The following is a 22,507-nucleotide window of genomic DNA, read 5'->3' on the forward strand; positions in this document are numbered from 1 at the left end:
ATTATGATTAACTGTATATTAAACGAGTATTTAATCGAGTTTTTACCAATATCACGGTAAATTATTCAACATTATAATTTTTAGCTATATTGTCAAACGTGTAACAAAAATCTATAATCAGTTGTTTGTTTAGTTTGTGTAAAATAAATCATTAGTCCGATTCATATCAATGAAGTTTTTGTACTTTTTAAACCATGTATTCTTTCTTAATCTTATAAAAAGCGGCTACTGTCCATTTGTCAGTAATTCTTTATGTATACAAAAGTAAAATTGTCCACATGGAAAAATCGAATCTTATTGATTTCAAAGGATTTTTTTCATTGGATTGATAAACTTATAATTTATCAATCGAATGTAGCAGTAAAATGTAAGTATTTGCTTTTTTAGGGGGGCCCACGGACAGGCGTTATTCGATTGACGAATCATTATTTCAATAGATCAATTCCGATTTGAATACCTGACAATGCTTGCAATATCAATATATTACCTGAAATAATCCCTTGAAGAATTTATCTGTTTTCTCCGTGAACATGGCCGATCGAGGTTATCCATTCTGAATAGCTTCTTAACACTTGAATTCCAAAATGCCTACACGAAAATGACACATAACACACGAATAACATTTACAAACGCTAAATAACATACTAATTAAATCTTGCTTCAACGGAAACGAAAAACACACCTAATTTATTCACTCGATCACGAAAAATTTAACAAAAATTGTACGTTTACACAGTTCTGCACTTCGCGTTGTTTTCTTCGGAATCGGATGCGATTACGCGCTCTGTTATCTCTATCAGCTTTGAACTGCGAACGCTGTTGTGAATCTCCATCTGCAGATGGAACTACTCGTCACTGCTAGTTCCCAACATAACAATTGCAATTGGAGCTTTGCGTCGTCTGCCGTTTGCAAGGCACGCCGCACGATAAATATACCGAACCGTCCGCTGGTCTTTTTGCCTTTGACTTTTCGTAAATTATTTTTACGAAATGTCAGGCCCTAAATCAAACGAGCTAACAAAGGTGATTACTGTGCTCTTACTGTCTAACACTACTTTGAGACTTATTTACAATTTATTTACAGTTATAAGCTAAGACATTTATAATGATAATACCATGTATAACCTTTAAAATGTCTGTAAACTTGACTTAATATTGTTGTGTGACATGGAATAAAGTTTTAATAAAGTTTTAATGATTGCAATGATTGCAGCTATTGTACAAATTTCCAAAACCAAATCGTTGGCAACAAGGTATTGGTGCTGAATTACCAGAAGCCTATAAGAAATTTTGGAAAGAATGGAAACTCGACAGGCCAAAACCTGTACATTGGATAGATAAAGAAGGCAAATATGAAAGATGGACGGATGGCACTATGTACATTTAAAATTGAATTAATACTTTTGTTCACTCTTAGAACCTAATTAATCTAATCTTTAATAATCTATTGCAGTCGACCTATACAAAATGTAGATATTCCCCTTAAATACCCCAAAGAACTTGATAAAGGAATATGGGGTGGAGAAGCTGTAATTCAAGGAATGATGAAACCTAAACATAAAAAACGTAGATACGTACATTATTGGGTACCACAATTAAAAAGATCAGTTGTATACAGTGAAATACTCAATAAGTATATGAATACCATTGTTACTGACAGGACTTTAAACTTGATTCACCAGCACTATGGATTTGACCATTATATTTTATCTGTAAGTTAATTTATAATTATCTTCATTAGGATTCTTAAAACCATATGAAATTTCTATTCTTTATTATAGACAAAAGCTTGTGACTTGAGATCGTTGTTAGCATTAAATTTAAAACGTAATATGCTGATTGCTTTGTACGATAAAACTCTATACCCTGATGATCCTGTCAAGCAAGAAGAAGTATATGAAAAATACAAGCACTACACTGAAGGAGTAAGTAAATTCATTTCCATCGGCAGTACTTTTATTTGAATTTTTATATAATTACTTTTTTAGTATACTAGAGAAGAAATAGAATGGTATGGTTACAGTTATGAGGAAGCTTGTAAAATGTTAATGCTCAATAAGAAAAAAAGTATGGTAACTGTACCACTAAAAGTTAAATTTAGAGAAGAACTCATTCAGATGCTCAAAGAAGAAAAACTAGAACTTGTTAAAGATGAAGAGCCAGTTGAAAGGTAAAGTCAAATTAAATCTTATTTTAACTTACATTTATTACATTAAAAACATCCATATAACTTATAAAAATTACTTTCCAGCGAACCAAAATCATGGTTGTCAAAATTGAATATATTCAAAAGTAACAGCAATAAATCAGCAACTGAATAAGTAGATATATTTATTTGTTATGTTTGTAAATAAAGTTGGTAAAAGACAATAGAAATTAAATACATGAAACATTGAAATAAATAGAATATTTATTACAACATAATACACTAGTACAGCATTTTGAATTAATCAAAATCAGTAATGGATTGTAGAAACAATGAAAGATATTTGTACAATTCAAACGCGAAAAGAGAAAAATTTTTAAATATTTACTGTTAAACGATTGATAAATTAAGATACTGAACATTCTAAATCGCCATCCTTTGGCAAACAATTTAACAAACAAGCAACAGCTCTTGTTATGTATGTCATAGTTCCAAAACTCCCACTTGGTGCAGAATCGTAAAAATGTTGACATACATAAGCAGCTCCTCCACAAAGCAAAGTGCCCATGGCTGTAGTTTCTCTGTGTTCTCTAGATTTGGCGCAGCAAAGCGTGGCATCTCCATCGACTTTTATCTAAAAAAAATGTTGAGAAATTAATTATGCCTATAGTTTTAATTTTAATTGTATTTAAAGTTAGATCGGCGATTATTTACTTGATCTTCTAAAAACATGGCATTAGCTTTATGTACCAAATGTTCGACGGCTATGAGACCGCCTAATTCTGAAGCAACATTATACTCTGTCACTAATGTCAGTACCATCATTGCTTCAACGATAAGTTGACGATATTCTGGTTGTGGTATAGTATTTAATACAGTTTCTACAGCTAGAGCGAATTTCAATTCTCCAGAAGTCATTTCTTGTGTAAGATTTTGTGCCAGAATTTTTCCTTCGATTGCCAAACCTTGACACTGATGAAAAATATAAGTAAATAAAACCGATGTGAAATCAAAAGCATCGAAGAAACTTTTAAATGAAATACATACTCTTTCAAGAACATGCCAAACGCGTGAATAAAAATCGCGAGGGACGCGATTCAAAGCTCCGTCTAAACGTCGACGTCTAAGCCATTGACCTTGTCTATCCGGCTCCATTTCGACATTTTCTTGATCGGGACTCAAGAACCCTCCAATTTGCGATTTCTAATAATAATAAGTAGATTACAATTTTGATGCAGAAAAAGTAATTATTATATGTGTCCCATTCCCAGATGAATCGAATTGCCCAAAAACTTTTTTCTGCTGATTTGAAATTTTAGTTGAATTTCCGGGGCTTTTTAAGATTTCCCTTTAGAAGCCTGAAGCTGTTTTAGTCAAAATTTATGATTTTAATAATATTGAAAAAATGCCTCACTCAGCTAATAACTACTACATTTTTTCTATGGAAAAATAATTATAAGAGCCTCGAAAAACATAAGAAAAAGTCGAAAAAAAATTTATCTGCGAAAAAAAGTGTGGGTCGTTCGATTTCACAGAGAATAATCTCTACCTTACTGACGCGACTCGATTTGTAACTAACGACCGAAAAATTACCCCTTCCAACTGCAATAAACATGAAAGCATTAGTTATAAAAGTCAATCGCTAATGAATAATTGGAAAAAAATCAACTCGAAAGGGATATTACCACTGCTGATGGCAAACTCTTTTCCACTCATTATATGATGAAGTAAATTTTTCATCTCGAAGGGTGATAAATTCAAAAGATGTTCGGAGGCCTCTTCACCGGTGCATATAAGTGTCCTGGAAAGTTCAGTAGCCATAACTTGAATGATCAATCCGACCCTGAGCCTCAACATCTCGTGAAAGAGTGGCGGCTCGGTGCGGATGAACATGGCCAAGTAAACGAGCAACTCTTGGGTGAGCATAGCCGTGGACTCGTCGTCGCCGTAGGCTTGATGTATCAAGGAGCGCAGTTCGTTCTCCGGCAGAGGTGCGACGATCGTGTGCTCGTTTTGCGGTGGCATGCCAACCGTCACTTGCTTCTGTCTGACCAGCAAGTCCGTGACGGCTTTGGCGAGGTCCTCGACTCGTTTGCCCAACATTCCGGCCGTGTGACGCACGAGGCCCCACATCTTTTGCTGGCACGCCTTCTCGTACAGGCCTTTGAGCAGATCCTTCACCAGGACCGGGTGCTCGTCCTCCGTCATGCCCGTGTCGAATTGTAGTCCTTGCGAATCCACCTAGATGCGCCGTCAAAAACATCATTCAAAAACTCGATCCCAGGTCGTTATCCCAGGCCGATCGTAACAAAAAGGTAGACTAACGAGATACTGCAGTATGTCTCCTTGCTCTTCCAAATTTTCCGTTTCTCTCAGCATGGTCATGAGTTCCTCGACTTCCGTGTTGGCGTACTGCGTTTCGGAATTCATGCGATGTCGTGGTTTCGGCGAGTGAGGCCTCCAGGCGCTCAGCAGGTCGTCGACCGGCGACGGTGAGCGATCGACCGACGCCGACGATTTCGACTCGCTCAGCGAAGATGGCGACAGACTCGTGTCCGTGACTTTGATGAATGGATTGGCGGAGAGCACGGTGGACGGACGACGATCTTCCCCGGCCATGCCGAGGATCTCGGCTGTTTCGATTGAACAAAAGTTTGTTGAAAATATAAACTTAAATCGAATTTTGTGTATTTGCGGCAAATCAATGCGTGCGCGTGCAGATTTTGATCATTGTGCGATTTTAATCGTGCTGTTAGCTCATAAGGCACTTACGTTCTTGCAATACGATGGGAATTTCTGTAGCTGCAGAACATGGTTTGAAATGTCACGTGACAATAAAATCTACTTTGCTTTATCTCGAATTTTTCATCATCTCGAGTTTATACGTCGTGCAAATGGCAATTTTTTTAATGATAATAAAATTAAACAATCGAGGGAGGTATACACGAGTACTTACGTTCAACCGCGATAGATCTCGTCTTTTTTATGGCTCCTTTAACGGACATTCGGCGTCGTACGCTTCTGCCGGGCTGTGCAGTAGTCCGCGTAAGAAAACTTGATCTCGCAGGGAACGATTTCATCAAGTGCTCGTCCAGATATTGTTGTACCTACGAAAATTACTTGTTTAGGATCCAAGCAACTTTTCATGATTTTTTTTTTTTTTTTTTAAGATAAATGATCGATAAAACAACCTGTGAGTTCAATCGATCGGGTCGTCCGTCTTCGGAACTACCCAAAAAACTCAGATTAGTGATGCACGAAGTACTTAGGAAGTCATTGAGATTGCCTAAAGACACTCGTGTGCCATTGATGTATCCGCTCTTGAGTTTTTTCATCGTAGTTATCATTGCCAGCGGAATTTTTCCTTGATCTGCAAATTTATGAATTCGTCATTTTACACATCGCTCATCGTTAATGTAAGAAAATTAAAAGGGAAAAGTTATTATTCAAGAAAAAAATCAGAAATCGAACGGTCTGAGCGAGTTGTTCGATGTCATACCGAGGTAACTGTTAGCTGCGACTAGAGTTACGGTTGGTCTACCCAGCATGTGCTTCCAGTTGATGGTGAGAAACGCCAAATTCGTCGTGAAAGTATCGGCGAGAAAAAATGCATCGTTCGACGTGTAATAGTCCTCGATGTCGATGTTCTTTTTTCATTAAATAACATGCAACATTAATGTGATTAAAAACACAACATGCGACAGTTAATACATCACACAGACACGAACAGAGACAATTTTTAGAATTTTTAGTTATAATTTGAACGAAATTTAAACTTAATCAAAATAATAAACTTAAACGAGGTGAAAGATTAGAAGCATTTGGTTCATTTGGAGGATAGATGGGATAATTAACAGAAGAGAGAATAATCCATAAACTCAAGTTTAACACAATTAATGACTGTACCTAAATGAATATTCTTGAGAGGCATGACAACCAAAGGTCGACCTAACATATTTTGCCAGCTAGACTTTAAGAAATTTATTTCTCCCTTAAATATGTCGATCATCAACTCGTAATCCGATGCGATGTAAAAGCGGGTCATGTCCGTTAACTGAATATTCACGAAAATATTAATCATATCATTATTTTATTGTTTCATCGTTATGATGGGCTAGAAGCTATACATTAGTGATTCTACAATCGCGGATTCATTTGTTTTTCAATCGTAAATTTTTTCTCGACGTAAAACTCACCTGTGGTGTGAAAGCGAAAATTCGATCGTGAAGTGAATATAATTTACTGGTACTAAGAATACCGACATCTCTCGATTTTCTTCCAGATAGCCCCAATTTTTTATTCCGACCTAGATGAATAAGTATAGGCAACGTTATCCAAAAATTTTGAAAATCGTCAATTGTTGAAAATCGTCGTTGTAATTGAAATATATTTTACAAGATATCGATAATTTTTTACCTAAATATGTATATAGATGACTCAAAACTTTAGCCGGTTGTACTTCAATTGGTGCAACTTCAGCAATTGTTTGTACATGAATATCATGTTGAGCTATTTTTTCACGAATTTCAGCATCCTCAGCAAGAATGACTACTTGCACAACTACGTCAGGTTTCTTTTCACTACACAAACGCCGATTCAAGGGATCCAACTCTCCAACAGCCAGGAAGCCCTGAATAAATCATTTGATTTACTCACCAAAATTAAAATGTAAGAAGAGATAAGTTTTTTTACCTCTTGAAGTAATTTTCCTAATATATAAAGAGATTGAGCCCACATAAAGGGTGTTCTACCTAAAGCTTCTCTTTGTTGACTACCAGGCAATGCATATTCAGCTGCAACTGTGGATGAACTCACAGCATAGAGTTCAGGCACTAATCTTATACCATCCTCAGTTTTTATAGTAACTTGTTCCAATAATTTTGAATAGTAATCAATTAATTTTTGATTGCCTTGAAAGCAGTAATCTAATATTAAATAACAAAAAAACAATGGCCATTCACACTCAATACTTTCAAACATTCTCAATTCCCATGGTTCATAATACAACCTAAAATTGATTTCAATTAGATAATTAAATATTTGCTTATTGTCCGTGACATTTTTAAATTAAATTTACCTATTTGGGTCTTCCTTTGGTGTGCGGTAACCATCTCTTAAGAATCTTTTACAGCCATATTTTCCTTGCAATTTTTTTGTAATTGCTTCCCTTGTGAGTTTTATAAGAAATGGTTCATCTACAGCAAAAGCAGGAAAACTAATAATGGATAATAAACCACTATCAAGCTCTTTAGAATTGGATTCTCTGGGGAGCATTGACTGTAAAACGGCTTGACATTTTTGAGCTTCATCAGCTAGTATATGAATGACTGAAGTTGGACCTCCTCTAGCTCCAAATAAATCCAATTCGTTCATTGCTTCCATGGCAGCTTTTGCCATACCTATACTGCTAGCATTGAGTTCAGGTTGACCATGATTTGTCTTGTCACCTCTCTCCCATATTCCATAATCAGGTGTGCAGTATGCGGATTCAATGTAAAATACTAAATTTTGAATAAAAGCTACTTCATCCAAATTAAAAACAATTTGTAATCCAGAAGCTGTCATTTGTGCTAAAATTAATAGATACAAAGAAATGGAATCAATTTGTAGATGTCCCCATTCATTATCTCCAACTACAGTTTGTCCAGTTACAGAGCTATACTTTGCGTGCAGTGCATCTAGAGGATTTTGCGTGGACTTGAATTTTTCTACTTTTTCTTTTTGCTGCATCATAGCCATTAGTAAACCTCTCATAAGTTTGACACAGCTTTGCTCTAACTCATATGTTTTGGCTCTGTCTTCATCTGCATCAGCAGTCTTTTTATATGCCATAGATAATCCCCAAACGGCCAAAATAGTATAAACATTGTCTCGAATCCAAGCATGATTATTCTCTTGACTAGCAGGAAATAATCCTGTCACTGGATTTTGATGATCCATAATAATTTTGTGGACTATCCGCTGGTAATACTCCAAGCGAACCCCTGAATTACTTCTGGTTCTCATGATGGCGTTTTACTATAAGGTATATCAGCTCAAAAACTTAAAAATATCAAAACCTAAATAAAAATGATCTGATTTATTGTACATAGTAATTGAATTAGATTAGTTGACAATTGAAGATAACTAATACTCACTGATAAGTAATTTTATGTGGAAAAAATATTTAACGATTTTTTGGAAAATGTTTTCTAAGTAGACGAGTCATGTTGAAATTCATATGCACATAAAAAAGTAACAGGTAATAAACTAATTCTTAATTACTATATATTCTTAAAAGATTATTTTTCCCTGCATAATTAAAAAACTCTCGTAAGTGCGCAATGGCACTTGGCTCGGTACTCGTTACAAATGGCAACAGATCAAGTCGTATGCCGCTGCTCTATTATTGATGCTGCGTGCATTACTGAATTGAAGCAATGTTAAACGAATGTCAAGCACCGTCTTGGGGTCTGCTCGCTCTCTACATATACAGTACAATATGCCAGTATACATATGTGTCAGAATGTTTATATACAAAAATAAGCCGTGAATACGAATGTAAGAATATTCGGCCGCGCGTTGCATTTAAATCGGTCAGTAAAGCAGCTTCACGTCTATTATTCATTGATCCTTGCAATTTTACTCGGAAATTTGTTGGAAAATATTATTAATATGGTCTTCATTTACAGTGTCCATTTTTTTTTCTGTTTATTTTTTTAAAGCGAGTAAAGTAAAAATTTCAAATTAAACATCGAAAAGCTTGGAGTCCATTGAAATGATGAAAATTGGCGCTACTGATGCACTGCGAAATTGCCTGTCTTGCTGCTCGCATGTGAAAGTTTTGTAAGCATATATATAAAGGTATGGGTAAGTGCACAATACACTACACACACATTTATGTAGAAACGTTGCGAACCAGACTGTGCTGTTATTGCGTCCGCTCTGCTTCAGTAGACGCTGCTGGCAGGATTGAGTAAAAATCTCAACGCCAGCTCCAATTTTCTCATATTTTCTTTGCGGGTAGCTTGCATCGCGACAAAAATCATTTAAACGATTCTGATGATGTAGACGCATTGGTGGTGATTTTTGTTCTTCATGTGATCAGAGTGTTGTTTTTTATTTTTGGTTAAAATCGTTCTTTCTCGTTTAGCAAACACCAATGAAGAATTAGGTTTCATATTGGCAAAATTTGACGTTCTACAACTTAATAAATATGTCAAAAATGATGATCAAAAGTTTTATTTTTGTAATTTTTTTTATTTTTTTACAATTATCAATTGGTGAAGAAACAGTGAATGCCAAATTTCCAAATAATTCAGCAAGCCATAATGTTACTACAGAACCTACTGATGCTAAAGAAGTATGTTTATAGATTAAAATTCTTTTTTTATATTGCACTATTCTATAAAATATTTACATAATTATGGGGAATCAATTTACAGGAAATAAGTATTGCAATGGAAGGTCAAATAAAACCAGTTAAAATCAAAAATGATAAGCAAAATAATAGCCATTTGAAGACTGTGAAAAGTAAAATTGTCGCTAGAAAAGGTACTGATGCAGCCACATACAATGATACAGAAACTAAAGATTTACAAATTAAGTCATCTACACCAGTAATGGAAAGTGTAGATAAAAGTAAATCATTCGTTGGTACGGATGTTAATATTCGTAATGCAACTGAAATAAAAAATGACTCAACTAAAAAATCAATATCAAGAGTAGAAAATACGAATAAAAATAAAACACTCGTTAATAAAGTCATATCATCTACTACTGTTAAAGTGGAAATAGTTAAACCAGTTACTGAGTTATCATTTACTAATATTGACATTTTAAGAGAAAAACCTGTTAGGAAAGCTAAACACAAACCTTTAGTGACAATTGGTGGAAATGAGGCAGATGAACCTATCCCAGCTTCTCCAACTAAAACTTCTCCATTAGGTATGCCAAGGAAAATTGATTACATTGTACCTGTTGTAATAACTATTACAGCATTACCTTTATTGGGTATTACTTTTTATGTATTATATAAGCGCGGCAGAGATTATTGGGATAAAAGACATTATAGAAGAATGGATTTTCTTATTGATGGGATGTACAATGAATAAATTATTTTATATTCATATATTTGTAAAAAAGTATTTTTGTAAAAAAAGAATTTGAACCGGAAATATGAGCATTTTTCATAAAAATTCCATCATTTTCTTAAAATTTTAAACTATATTAAATAGTTTTTGTAAATAAAATGTGAAAGTGTAATTTACAACTCTTTTTTATATTGAAAAAATGGCTGCATATTTAATCTCATATATGTGGGAAATATATTTACTTCAGTAACTTTTATATATTTAAACATTAAAAATGTTTGTCTCAATGATTTGGATTTTTGAAATGTTTACTCATAATTTAGTATAAACTTATTTTAAAAAAATTATATCCATTACAAAAGCAATAAAATTGCATGCCTTAAGTATTTATAAAAATATTTATGTTTTCAACCTATTTTCATTTGTAAAATGATTATGTTTGGCTTTTGTTTAAAATAATTTTATTAGAGAAGAACTTTCTTGATAAAAAACAACATCAAAATGTAACAAGAAAAATTTGTATTTACTATAACCCAAAATGAAATGGCGGTTGTTAAAATTTTTGTGAAGTGAAATAAAAAAATGAGAGTTTTCTGATTAAAAAATGTTTTTTCATTTATTTATATTAAGAAAATATTTCAGTGAACCGCATTACTTTAATATAATTCACCGAAAACCACTCAGTACCACCATATGAACGCACTACACTTGTAACGTTAAACTATTGTACATTTTATAAAAATAAAGTAAAAAATTATTTTGATTACAGAAAATAATATATCATTCAATGTGTTTAAATTTTTTATAATCCTAATGTCAAACCTAATCGTCGTTGAATAGATGAACTTTTGGTTTTACTGCATGTATCATCGACGAAAGATTATCAACGAAAACATTTGACTCATTCAGGGGAAAAAGTCTTTGGTACCTTTGGGAAAATAGACTCACTGGTACTACATGTGTCTCCGTCCAACAGATCTTGGTCACGGTCGGATATGAGTTCACGCAGAGGTTTCAAATTGAACGAAATGATGTTGCGCTGGTAAGCTTTAGTTTGACGAAATAATCGATCGGTGCCGTGAACGAAGTCCAGTACGCCTAGTATACCGTAACACTCGGTAAATCTACGGTGAAAACAATTAAAAAAGATGGAAAAATGAAAAAAGTTGGACAAAGGTCAGTGCAGGAGGATCGTGAAATGGCTTACTTCAAATGATGAAAATCGTGCATCTCCGGCGACATGGCGAAGGGCAAATGATAGCCCGAATGCGAGTTGAGAGTATTAACGATCGCAATGAAGATCCAAATTTTAGCGACGAAGACGTGAGCACCGACGATCAGTATGCCAGAGGCGATCGGCAACAGATTCGACAGCACATGCTCGAGGGGATGGCAATAGATGGAGACGATGGCGATGGGCGCCTGCCACTCGTGGTGGCGCTTGTGCACGAAGCGATAGATCGAAGGATGGTGCAGCAGCCGGTGCGAGTAATAGAAGCCGATCTCCTCGATCACGATCATCGTGAGCAGTTGGCCGAAGGCCGTCCGGAAGCTCGGCAGCTGGCGGAGCTCCGGTACTTGGCGCCAAACGACCAGCCTATAGAATCCGTAAGCCACTGGTAAACCGACGACGATCTGATTGAAGAGTACTTGAAAGAGCACCGGCAGGATGCGGATTTTCGACACGGGCTCGTTCACGCCCGGTTGGATTTTGTAGCGGCGAATAAAGGATGGGAAACCAGTCAGGTCAACGATCAGGAAGAGGCCGCCCACAAACCAGTAAGTTACGAAAGCTACCAGTGTCGTACCTAGGCCACAAACAATCATTTTAATTAATGGACATTTGGTGACTTTTTTCAGTAATTTTTTGGCTTCGATTGTCGAACACAAAGAGTCAGTTAAATTATTTTTTGTATTCATATTGATAGCTGTAAGATAAAAGTCCAGAGAATTATCTCCACATAAAAAGCAGAGCTTTAAGTTAAATTTTTACACCACGGCTGTTATAGTCGGTGCAGCGGCATCGATATATACTCACCGTATATCCAATAAAGCGCTGGATCGTCTCCGAAAGTATCGATCAGTCTATTCCATTGTGCTTGTAAATAATCGCCGGCGAACGTCCAGCACCTGTGCATACGCAAACAATGGATTTCAGAGTCGCTTCGGCTATCCGATCCGAGTCGCAGTTCTCTCGAGTCATGAGCTTTACTCGTTGGTGTGCACTTACCAAGCGATCGAAGCGGACATTTTGAAACTGGAGTAGCCAATGGTAGCGGCAAGGATCACGAAAGCCAAGGTGCTTGCCGATCGGTGCCCGGTCGTCTTCTCCGATCTCGCCGTGTCAGGCATCTCGATTGACCCGAGCTCGATATTCTAAAACTAAGTAGACACGATAAAAGTGAGCCGATCGGCCCCGATCGTTTCTTCGTGGTGGGCTAAAATTTACACGAGCGTCTCCTCGTCGTTTCTTAGAGGCGAAATTCTGTCAAAATGAGCTTATCGGAATAATATTAAGAGATAAATCACGAGCGCAATTGCGACGCTGCAAAACAAAGTCGAATACCGTTGCGTCGTTTTTTCACCAAGCGAATTAACTTACTAATTACGATATGTATTATTAGCGAATTTGAAACTTTTCTAGAACTGTCGCGCGAATAGTGCAACATCTTTATAGTCCATTCAATAATTCAATTAGATCTGCACTTTTAACTTTGTTGAAATAGTTATGTAAAACCGAGTGAGCAGGGCATAAATACATATGACGTATTTTGATCGTAAAAAGTAGCAATGAAAGCAAGTCGATCGTCGGTCTACGTGTGATATTATTTTCATCTCGTTGATTGAGACTCTAGCAAAGGGGAGAACAAATGCAACGCGAGCGAGGTAAAAATCGTCGTTGCGAATAATTCGCTAGCCATTCGCGCCGTACGTAGCACGTATCGCAAGCGCATAATAGCAAAGATAATAGGACGCGCTCTAATCTCGGCGAGTCCCGTCCTTTCTGCGCGCTATTCAATACAACAGTCTTTTGTGCAGCTATTGATAATTTACAACTGCAACTATTGTACGCTTGTTTGCGCTTCTACGATAGATGTTAATTATTGCAACTATACACAGAGATAAAACGATTATCGCGCGCAACGAAACGATGAAATAACGATTAGCGATCGTTTCTCGCAGGCCGAGATCGAGCTCTCTCTCTTTCTCTCTCTCTGCCACTCGTTTCAGAGTCCGCTCAAATTGAGTCCGATTACGATGGCGGATTTACTCACGCGAGTCCACTAATAAGTGTGCTGTCCCGCACCGGAGCGCATCGAGCATCGATGATATAGCTGCAGGCGCCTCGTCCAACGCGCTCGAGCAGACGCGATCCACTGCGGCGACGATTTATTCCAATATTGTGGCAGTCGTCGTCGTCTCTCTGCCACTGCCTGCCTGCGTCTACAGTCTGTCAAGCCTCTACGTAGTGCTGTGTATACGGAGGACGAAATTATCACCCTAACGTAATACGTATGTGCGCCAGTCTCTTTTTTGCCAGCGGTCGCGCACGCGATCCACCATCGCAGCTACCTATCTTACGCTTATACTTACCTACGGCGCTTCAAAATGACACGAGTTCGTGTTTTTTTCTTCTCCGTTTCGTGATTGCTTTCGCCGTCTCGGCGACTTCCTTCGATACTTTTTAATGCGATGATGACGATCGCTCAAAAGCTGCTCAGCTTTTCCAGCTCGATTGCGATCCAACTCAACGATCGACAACATCTCTCGACTACTTTTTTTTTCGCTCGAGTACTCGTAAAAAGTTGCTCTATGCTAAAATTATGAATCTGGAAAAACTACAATTCACCTGAATCAAGTACATAACAACATTCCTCGTAATTTCTCGACTGTCATAAAGCTCGACAAGGAGAGCCACTTTTATTCATCTTCATCTTTGAAATATAGCATAGATTTTTTCTTTATGCATGTTATTTGCTTTATACGTATCTCTATACAGCTAGCTGTGTATATATTATACTAATTGAAACCCTTCAATTTATAACAATATTTTTATAACATCGAAACTCTTATTTATCATAATAAATAACTTTTAATTTATAAATTAATTTTATGAAAAGGAGGAAAGCTTCGTTGGCGTGAATCATATTTTGCATTGTATTTATTAAATAACTTTCGCTGACTTACGAGAATCGTTTTCAATTTGAGCAAAAAATATTACTTCAAAAATTCGCTACTGATGCAAGCGCCAAATATTATAGTCCCGAGCGCGGCGGCCAATCATATTACATTCACTGGCTCTAGGCTCAGAGCAGATTTGTTCTGCCTGCTTGAAGCCGAAAAGTGACTTCGCAAATCCGTACGGCACACTTCATAACCTCAACATTTGAGGCTTTCGAAGCGTCCGCTAATATCAACGTAATCTACGAGTTTCATCCAAAATCTTTGAAATTTTCACTGGATAATCATCATGCCTGAAGCAACGAAAGTCGATGCTCCCAAGCCACTGCCCGAGAAGAAAAATAATGTCAAAGATGAAGATAAAAGCGATCTGGTACGTCTATGTTTTCCAATGCTCCCATGTTTATGTTTACGTACTTTTGAGCAATTTTCATTGCTGGCTATCATTCTTTTTTTGCTTATGTTTTTGCAGTCTGATGAAGATAGATTGTTGCAAGAAGAGCTAAATCAGCACGTAGAACAACTACAAGCTGATAATGCGTCTTTGTATTTTAATGCATTGGACGCGTTGGCATCGCAAATTCGAAGTTCTACCACCTCTATGACAAGTGTACCCAAACCTTTGAAATTCATGCGTCCTCATTACGATACGATGAAGCAAATTCTCGACAAACTGACGGAAATGAAATGCAAAGAGCTTTGCTGCGATATTATTTCTGTGTTGGCAATGACAATGGGGGAAAACAAAGAGTGCTTAAAATATAGACTGATGAGTAAGAAGATTACGCATTACACATAAGAATTGATTGAAATATTTTATTGTATTCATAAAATTTTCATCTGTAGGTTCAGCCAAAAATATTGGTGAATGGGGACATGAGTATATTCGGCATCTGTCAGGAGAACTAGCAAGTGAATGGGAAGAACTAGCAAGCGAAGGCAGCAGCGAAATGGTTGCAAAATTAACTGGATTAGTTCATGAAATAGTTCCATATAATATGGCTCATAATGCTGAAGTTGAAGCCTGTGATTTACTCATGGAAATTGATCGTTATGACTTATTAGAGCAATATGTGGATGAAAGTTCTTATCAAAGAGTTTGCTTGTATTTAACAAATAATGTACCTTATGTTGCTGATCCAGAAAATAGCACTTTGTTACATACATCGTTAAAGTTGTACAAAAAATTCAATCAATATCCTCAAGCCCTCAGATTGGCTATGCAACTCAACGATTTAAGTTTGATTGAAGATATTTTTACATCTTGTCCAGATTTGTAAGTACTTTAATTGATTAAATCCCTTTTTACTTATTTCAACAAAAAGATTCATCTGTATCTTTAAAATTGGTAAATCAAAAAACTGAATTTTTTCAGGTCTGTTCAAAAGCAATTAGCTTTTATGCTTGGGCGTCAACAAATTTTCCTTGAGCTTCCAATCTCATTAGATTGGTATGATGATTTGGTTGAAATAATGACTAATTCACATTTGAATAATCACTTCCTAAATCTGGCACGAGAACTTGATATAATGGAAGCTAAAACTCCAGAAGATGTTTATAAATCTCATTTAGATAATTCAAGACCACCATTTGGTGGTAATCAAGTTGATTCAGCTCGCCAAAATCTGGCCGCTAGCTTTGTCAATGGTTTTGTAAATGCTGCTTTTGGGCATGATAAATTGCTCATTGAAGATGGAAACAAGTGGCTTTACAAAAATAAAGAACATGGTATGCTGAGTGCTACCGCTTCCCTTGGTCTTATTCTGCTTTGGGATGTTGACGGTGGTCTGACTCCCATCGACAAATATTTGTACTCGTCTGAAGACTACATTAAATCCGGAGCTTTACTGGCTTGTGGTATCGTTAACTGTGGTGTTAGAAATGAATGTGAGCCTGCTCTGGCTTTATTATCAGATTATGTAATGCACAACAGTAATACCATGAGAATTGGAGCAATTGTTGGTTTGGGTCTTTCTTATGCTGGATCCAATCGTGAAGCAGTTTTAAGCCTACTGATACCAGTCCTCAGTGATCCAAAGTCTAACTGGGAAGTAATTGGCGTGACTGGTCTTGCCTTGGGTATGGTAGCTGTTGGCTCTTGCAATTCTACTGTTACTACTGCAATTATGTCTGTTTTAATGGAAAAAACTGAGACTGAACTTAAGGTAATCTAAAATTAGTATTTCATGTTTCTTAAAATTTTAATAAATCATGCATCAATGAAATCTGTAATGAAACTAGAATTAATACTTTTATTAAACCCAAATAATTTTTCAGGATACATACGCTCGATTCCTACCTCTAGGTATCGGTCTATGCTTCTTGGGTAAACAAGAAGCTGCAGAAGCTATAATCGCCGCCCTCGAAGTTATTCCCGAGCCATTTAAATCCATGTCAATGACTCTTGTTGAAGTTTGCGCTTATGCAGGAACTGGCAACGTTTTGAAAATTCAGAACCTTTTACACATTTGTTCTGAACATTACGAACCAACTAATGAAAAAGAAGAAAAATCCAGCAAGAAGGACGATAAAAAAAATAGCGAGGAAAAGAAAGAAGAAAAGGAAAAAGACTTGAGCTCGAAGCAAGCTGTGGCCGTTTTGGGTATTGCTCTTATAGCAATGGGAGAGGAAATCGGTGCTGAAATGGCGTATAGAACGTTCGGCCATTTGTTAAGATACTGCGAACCAGTAATAAGACGCTCTGTACCTTTGGCTTTAGGTCTTATCTCAGTATCGAATCCAAAATTAAATATTCTTGATACTTTGTCAAAGTTTTCGCACGATAGTGACATGGAAGTCGCCCACAATGCTATTTTTGCTATGGGCTTGGTAGGCGCTGGTACAAATAATTCAAAATTAGCAGCCATGCTGAGACAACTGGCTCAGTATCATGCCAAGGATCCAAATAATTTATTCATGGTTAGAATTGCTCAAGGTCTGGTACATTTAGGTAAAGGCACAATGACATTGTCACCTTATCATAGTGACAGACAATTATTAAGCCCTGTAGCATTGGCTGGTCTATTAGCTGCACTTATTGGCTTTTTGGATGTCAAAAACAGTGAGTATTCGAAATTTCAATTATATTTAGTCGCAATGAAAATGAATGGTGTAATCAATTTACATTAATTTACAGTAATACTGGGCAGATCTCACTACCTGTTGTACACATTGGCAGCAGCAATGCAACCTAGAATGCTGGTAACGTTTGACGAAGAACTGCAGCCGCTGGCTGTGCCAGTTCGAGTTGGTATGGCCGTCGACGTGGTGGGTCAAGCCGGTAATCCGAAAACCATCACAGGTTTCCAAACCCATACTACACCTGTGCTACTTGCTCACGGCGAGAGAGCCGAGCTGGCCACAGAAGATTATGTGCCGCTCACTCCCATCATGGAAGGTTTTGTTATCTTACGCAAAAACAAGGACGCTAATTAAAACGTCAAAAAAGCCTGCTTGAACGAATAACTGCCGATGTTTGATGAGTGCGCGATATTAATGATATAGAATATATATTAAAATAATAATAATTACTGTTTAAGCTTTATTATTGTGTACAATATAATGCTCTACTATGTAATGACACCATATTGTAACATGTATAACTTTTAAGATTTATAAATAAAATCACAGAAACAAAACCATTAACATTGTACATTTGCTCCACGTTGATAATTCATGAATCATTTAAATAAATAGCCAAATATGGTAGGCCCGTCTGGCTCTCTTTTATCAAATGGTTTTCGACCAAACTGTTCAAATGAAAAATTAATTTGGTACGAAAATTTAATTTTAACTTTTATTTATAAAATTCTTCGACAAAAGCTCAATACTCACGATAAAAATTGTGACTGTAAAAAAAGCCAATCCAGCGTAGAGCACTTGAGTGTGCTCTTTATCGCGTTGGGCGAATTTATCTGCCCAACAGCCCTCGGGCTTACAAGCAAAATCAAGTCGGCATTTTGGTTCCGGACAAGGCTCGCATTGCTGGGATCGGCATGCGCCTTCGTGACGTACCCCTCCGAGTTTAGTTTTAACGCCTGCAACCATTAACACCGATATCGTGAATTAAAACCAAACATGATCCATTCGCATAACTTAATTTACCCTTTATGGCTTGACGAAATACCGATATTCCTTTCCAACTCATTGCCCCCGGATATACTTCTTCAATACAAACGACCGCGACTTTTTGGCAAGATTACTTTAGATAACCAAAAATTGATCAAAATTATTATTTTAATGCTAAAATCGTCATTGATATTGACATTAAAAGCTTAAAAAAAAGAGAGCATCGCATATCATAGACGGTTGATTTCAATCAAAATTAATTTTACTGCGTAAACTTTTTCAAATCGCAATTTAATCCCGCAAATTAAATTTTCCAAATTTTTATACTTTTGCAATTGGCAATTCGGAAATAATGAGCACATATCTCAAAAAAATTCAAACGAATTCATAATAAAAAGAAAGTTAAAAACCCCGATGACAGTTCACCAGTTCCTTTATCCCCCTCTTCTTCTTTGCTCCTCCCCACTACCACATTTTAGTGATTTTACGATCGCATCAGCTGCAAAAATACGAGTCACCCACAACATCGCAGTTGACGCGATTAAAATGTCGAAATTCAAAGTGTAGGTTGTCAATCAAAATAATTCATCACATTCAGTTAAGGCATCAAGTACGTAATTATCCTTGAAGTTGATGGTCAGAAATAATTACGTGGAAAATACAATAAAGTTGCATTTGCAACTATTTGTGCATCGATGCGTTGAATCACAATCCCAGCTGAGATTTGTGTTTACCTTTGTGTGTTTGTTGGTGCTGGCAAATAAATGTTAAACTGACACACTAAATCATAGTTAAGATTTCACGCGATTTTCCACATGAAATTGACAGTTTTTTTAATTATATATAAATTAAAAAATGGTTTTGTAGGTCACAATAATACTTTTAATGTATATATAACTGGTTTTTCTATGAGTCTTTTTAATATTTTAAATGCTTTGATTAATTTTGATACCTTCTAAATCAATTTCATTACTTTGAATAAATTTTGTATCGGTCAGCAGTCTTGTATAAATTCATTCCACAATTTTAAATATGTTAATTTTATTATTGGTTGTAGATAGATCTGTCTCATAAATAAAATAAAAAATAAAAAATTTACTGAAGAATGGAACAATAGCATTGGATATATAAGGTAATTCTGATTTCCAAGAATGACTTGTTTTTATGATAGCAATGTCATTTTTTTACTCTCATGGTGGAAGTTCTTTTTATAGATACAGTTTGGCCTCGTTTGTTCGTATGTAGCAGCAGATACCAAGCAGTTTTATTGCCAGCTGCTACAAGTTTTCATCAACTTGTAGATTCAACTTGTGAAATATCATCAACTTTGTAAACTGCCTGAAACGTTGTTCATTTTTAATTACTGCCACATCATGCCTAATAGGTAACTAAAACATAAGAAATCGAGTTCAAATGTTTGTATAGTATTTATATGAAGAAAATTTTTTTCAGTGAGAAAGTCACAAAAAATGATTCTGATAATGATCAGAACATTTCGGAAGCCTCTGGATCCATTTCCAATAATATACCTACTAACAGAATTGGAAATTCAGATGATAGCTTAGAAAAGTAAGTATTTAAATTTTAAAAATATTGTAAGTATTAAAAAATTTGTAGTTTATTTTAATGAAAAAATTTTATTTTTTCAGAGTCAAAGATTTTATGTTGGATGGTTGGGTAGCAGCAGCCTCACCACCAAAATTTGTTTCTCTTGAAGAAATAATGAAAGCTGCTAAGGGCATGCAAAATATGGCATTAGCACATGAAATAGCTGTTGATGGAAATTTTAAGATAGATAAGCTAGATCCTGATGGAAACCCATTGCGCAAGAAACTGAAGGAAATGGTACACAAAGCATTTTGGGATATACTATCTGAGGAATTGTCTCAAGATCCGCCAGTTTATGATCAAGCTTTGAGGTTGTTAAGTGAAATTAAAGAAGTAAGTTGATTCTAATTGTGTAATTTCTATTGAATGTTCATTTTTAAAAAAGTTTCTTACTAACAGTCATTAGATGAATTATTACTTCCTCATAATGCTAAAACAAAGGAAGCAGTAAATCAAGTTCTTGATATAGAACTTATCAAGCAACAAGCTGAAAAAGGAGTTCTGGATTTTTCTCATTATGCTCAGTACGTTATCAATTTAATGGCCAAAATATGTGCACCTGTCAGAGATGAAAAAATAGAAGAATTGAAAAAATGTACAGATGTAATTGAAACTTTCAAAGGAATTATGGAAGTAATCCAGTTGATGAAATTGGATTTAGCCAATTTCACTATTAGTATGATCAGACCAAACATTATTGCTTCCAGTATAGAATACGAAAAAAAAAAATTTGCAGAGTTTCTAAAGATTCAAGCAGATGGACTTCATTATACAAGAATCTGGTTATTGAATCATTTAAGTCAAGAAATTATAAACTCCGCTTCTAGCGATCTCAACTCCATTAAACAAATGACACATTCCATTTTAGCTAATGCTTATTTGGATTTATTAGAATTTGATTCTAGTCCTAATGCAGAAGTGAGTCATTTTAAAATTATTTCAAAAATTTTCAAAAAATACATTATTATTGCTAATCCGTAAATTATAGACTCTTATGTTGGATCAAGGAAGACTTCTAGATTTACGCAATAAAACCTGTAGACTAGTGGCTGAAGGTTCTATTTTGATCCTCTTAAAGCCATTACAAGTTCATTTGACAGATCAACAAATAACAGAAATGAGAGAACACATAACAATATTACTTAATTCAGTTACATCAAATAAGTAAGAATTAATTTATGGTCAGGAAAATGTATTTAAATATATTTATTATTGAAATTATTATCATTTCTAGAGATCTTGAAACAGTTATGAAAGATATCATTGTACAGGTGGAAGCAGATCTTGTAAAATCACAAGTAGATATGGTAAATAACAAGATAACTTTTGAATACATAAAAAATCAATTATTAGACCTCCATAAATCAGATAACAGGATTCGTCAACTAGTTGGTAAGAACACTAGAATTTAAATTAAGTTATTGATCAATGATTATATATGATATTTCATCTTAAAATTACAGCATCAAGAACACGACAATTTTTATATAATGTCATAACATCGCAATCTTCAGCTCCTCAACAAATCCCACCAGGTTTGTCGTGTCTTCGAGAAGGGCTCACTAAAATAGCAGCTCAGTTGGCTATACTTTTTGCTCATAACAGGAGCGTGTTTGGAGACTATTATACGGAAATAGTTGCTGCAGCTGTTAACGAAAAAAATTTAACTGCAAATCATAATTAGCAATAAAATTGAATGAAAACTTTTTAAAGCTGCTACAATAGACTAGTAGACAAATATATATTTATAAATATATAATGTTGAAAAGTGTTCTAAATCGTGGACTTTTTCATGTAGAAAATACGTGCGTCAAAAAATTGTACAAAATTTAATGAATTGAAAAAATCAACTTTATTTATAGTTCGATCGAATCTTATTATTTGTTTTTGTACTCCGTTTGATTATTTCAAACCCATAACGTTGAAATAATTTAGAAAAGCATATTTTTAAAAACGGCAAGGTATCATTCGTACACATGAAACTTGTACACGGGCATTTCTATAAACGAGTCAAATGTGTCCAATATTTGTACACACAATCGAACTTTTTTTTTAATTCAAAAAATTACGATTACGATTATTTTTTTTAAGTTTTTGAATTTAAAAAAAAGTTCGATTTTCTCTACAAATATTGGACACATTTTACTCATGTACAGAAATGCCTGTGTACAAGTTTCATGTGTACAAATGATACCTTGCCTTAAAAACTTGTTAATAATAAACAAAATTAATCATTATATACTTACATGTATTAATATGATTTTGAATTATTGAAACATAAAAATTCTAATTGAAATAAATTTTATTTAAGATTAGTATTATTGCAATAATTTGCAATCATTTTGACAGATGATAATTTATAAAAATTATTAAAAAGGTATTGAACAAATGAATTTTTGTTTTTCTGTAAAAACAAACACGGATTAGTGAT

General features: G+C 35.3%; 7 protein-coding genes across 17 annotated transcripts in view; 4 read left to right on the top strand and 3 right to left on the bottom strand.

The window, feature by feature from the left end:
* Positions 1–750, bottom strand: part of LOC106653153 — a 63,282-nt gene extending 62,532 nt beyond the window's left edge. Inside the window, exon 1 of the mRNA XM_014372446.2 lies at positions 488–750. The gene's annotated coding sequence lies outside the window, so the exon portion shown is untranslated. The remainder of the gene's footprint in view (positions 1–487) is intronic.
* Positions 751–895: 145 nt separating this feature from the next.
* On the top strand, positions 896–2,424 carry LOC106653154 (39S ribosomal protein L28, mitochondrial). The gene is made up of 6 exons (XM_014372447.2): positions 896–1,023; positions 1,214–1,377; positions 1,454–1,712; positions 1,782–1,925; positions 1,989–2,170; positions 2,252–2,424. The coding sequence occupies exons 1-6, from the start codon at positions 991–993 to the stop codon at positions 2,319–2,321; spliced, it is 852 nt and encodes a 283-aa protein (XP_014227933.1). The 5' UTR covers positions 896–990; the 3' UTR covers positions 2,322–2,424.
* On the bottom strand, positions 2,393–8,549 carry LOC106653149 (probable phosphorylase b kinase regulatory subunit alpha). 6 transcript variants are annotated; one of them, XM_014372434.2, is made up of 15 exons: positions 8,284–8,549; positions 7,224–8,205; positions 6,839–7,154; positions 6,563–6,776; positions 6,343–6,452; positions 5,646–5,793; positions 5,338–5,516; positions 5,103–5,253; positions 4,919–4,948; positions 4,472–4,779; positions 3,832–4,387; positions 3,696–3,748; positions 3,194–3,349; positions 2,861–3,118; positions 2,553–2,780 (listed from the first exon to the last, which is right to left on the bottom strand). In XM_014372434.2, exons 2-15 carry the CDS (start codon positions 8,150–8,152, stop codon positions 2,553–2,555), a joined length of 3,636 nt encoding a protein of 1,211 aa, XP_014227920.1. In that variant the 5' UTR covers positions 8,153–8,205; positions 8,284–8,549. The 6 variants fall into 6 exon arrangements, with proteins under 6 accessions (XP_023318290.1, XP_014227920.1, XP_014227919.1 ...); XM_014372433.2 differs by lacking the exon at positions 5,646–5,793 and adding an exon at positions 6,053–6,200; XM_023462521.1 differs by having other exon boundaries at positions 7,224–8,220.
* Positions 8,550–8,711: 162 nt separating this feature from the next.
* On the top strand, positions 8,712–10,295 carry LOC106653102. Of its 3 annotated transcripts, none has more exons than XM_014372356.2 (3): positions 8,712–8,995; positions 9,415–9,488; positions 9,571–10,295. In XM_014372356.2, exons 1-3 carry the CDS (start codon positions 8,992–8,994, stop codon positions 10,237–10,239), a joined length of 747 nt encoding a protein of 248 aa, XP_014227842.1. In that variant the 5' UTR covers positions 8,712–8,991; the 3' UTR covers positions 10,240–10,295. The 3 variants fall into 3 exon arrangements, with proteins under 3 accessions (XP_014227842.1, XP_023318303.1, XP_014227841.1); XM_023462535.1 differs by having other exon boundaries at positions 8,714–8,989; XM_014372355.2 differs by lacking the exon at positions 8,712–8,995 and having other exon boundaries at positions 9,007–9,488.
* A 517-nt stretch (positions 10,296–10,812) lies between these two features.
* On the bottom strand, positions 10,813–14,214 carry LOC106653238 (fatty acid hydroxylase domain-containing protein 2). Its single transcript, XM_014372614.2, has 6 exons — positions 13,813–14,214; positions 13,494–13,690; positions 12,449–12,600; positions 12,257–12,348; positions 11,426–12,026; positions 10,813–11,342 (listed from the first exon to the last, which is right to left on the bottom strand). Exons 3-6 carry the CDS (start codon positions 12,568–12,570, stop codon positions 11,120–11,122), a joined length of 1,038 nt encoding a protein of 345 aa, XP_014228100.1. The 5' UTR covers positions 12,571–12,600; positions 13,494–13,690; positions 13,813–14,214; the 3' UTR covers positions 10,813–11,119.
* Positions 14,215–14,379: 165 nt separating this feature from the next.
* Positions 14,380–18,038, top strand: LOC106653237 (26S proteasome non-ATPase regulatory subunit 2). Its single transcript, XM_014372612.2, has 6 exons — positions 14,380–14,773; positions 14,873–15,173; positions 15,247–15,676; positions 15,776–16,565; positions 16,678–17,461; positions 17,537–18,038. The coding sequence occupies exons 1-6, from the start codon at positions 14,690–14,692 to the stop codon at positions 17,833–17,835; spliced, it is 2,688 nt and encodes an 895-aa protein (XP_014228098.1). The 5' UTR covers positions 14,380–14,689; the 3' UTR covers positions 17,836–18,038.
* A 943-nt stretch (positions 18,039–18,981) lies between these two features.
* Positions 18,982–22,469, top strand: LOC106653069 (T-complex protein 11-like protein 1). 4 transcript variants are annotated; one of them, XM_014372307.2, is made up of 9 exons: positions 18,982–19,078; positions 19,526–19,600; positions 19,671–19,852; positions 19,921–20,037; positions 20,118–20,409; positions 20,476–20,994; positions 21,065–21,240; positions 21,311–21,468; positions 21,540–22,469. In XM_014372307.2, the coding sequence occupies exons 3-9, from the start codon at positions 19,842–19,844 to the stop codon at positions 21,758–21,760; spliced, it is 1,494 nt and encodes a 497-aa protein (XP_014227793.1). In that variant the 5' UTR covers positions 18,982–19,078; positions 19,526–19,600; positions 19,671–19,841; the 3' UTR covers positions 21,761–22,469. The 4 variants fall into 4 exon arrangements, with proteins under 4 accessions (XP_014227793.1, XP_014227790.1, XP_014227792.1 ...); XM_014372304.2 differs by having other exon boundaries at positions 19,683–19,852; XM_014372306.2 differs by having other exon boundaries at positions 18,987–19,331; positions 19,683–19,852.
* The last annotated feature ends 38 nt before the right edge of the window (positions 22,470–22,507 follow it).

The sequence above is a fragment of the Trichogramma pretiosum genome, unplaced genomic scaffold, assembly GCF_000599845.2.
Source record: "Trichogramma pretiosum strain Unisexual culture from Peru unplaced genomic scaffold, Tpre_2.0 scaffold8, whole genome shotgun sequence".
NCBI lineage: Eukaryota > Metazoa > Arthropoda > Insecta > Hymenoptera > Trichogrammatidae > Trichogramma > Trichogramma pretiosum.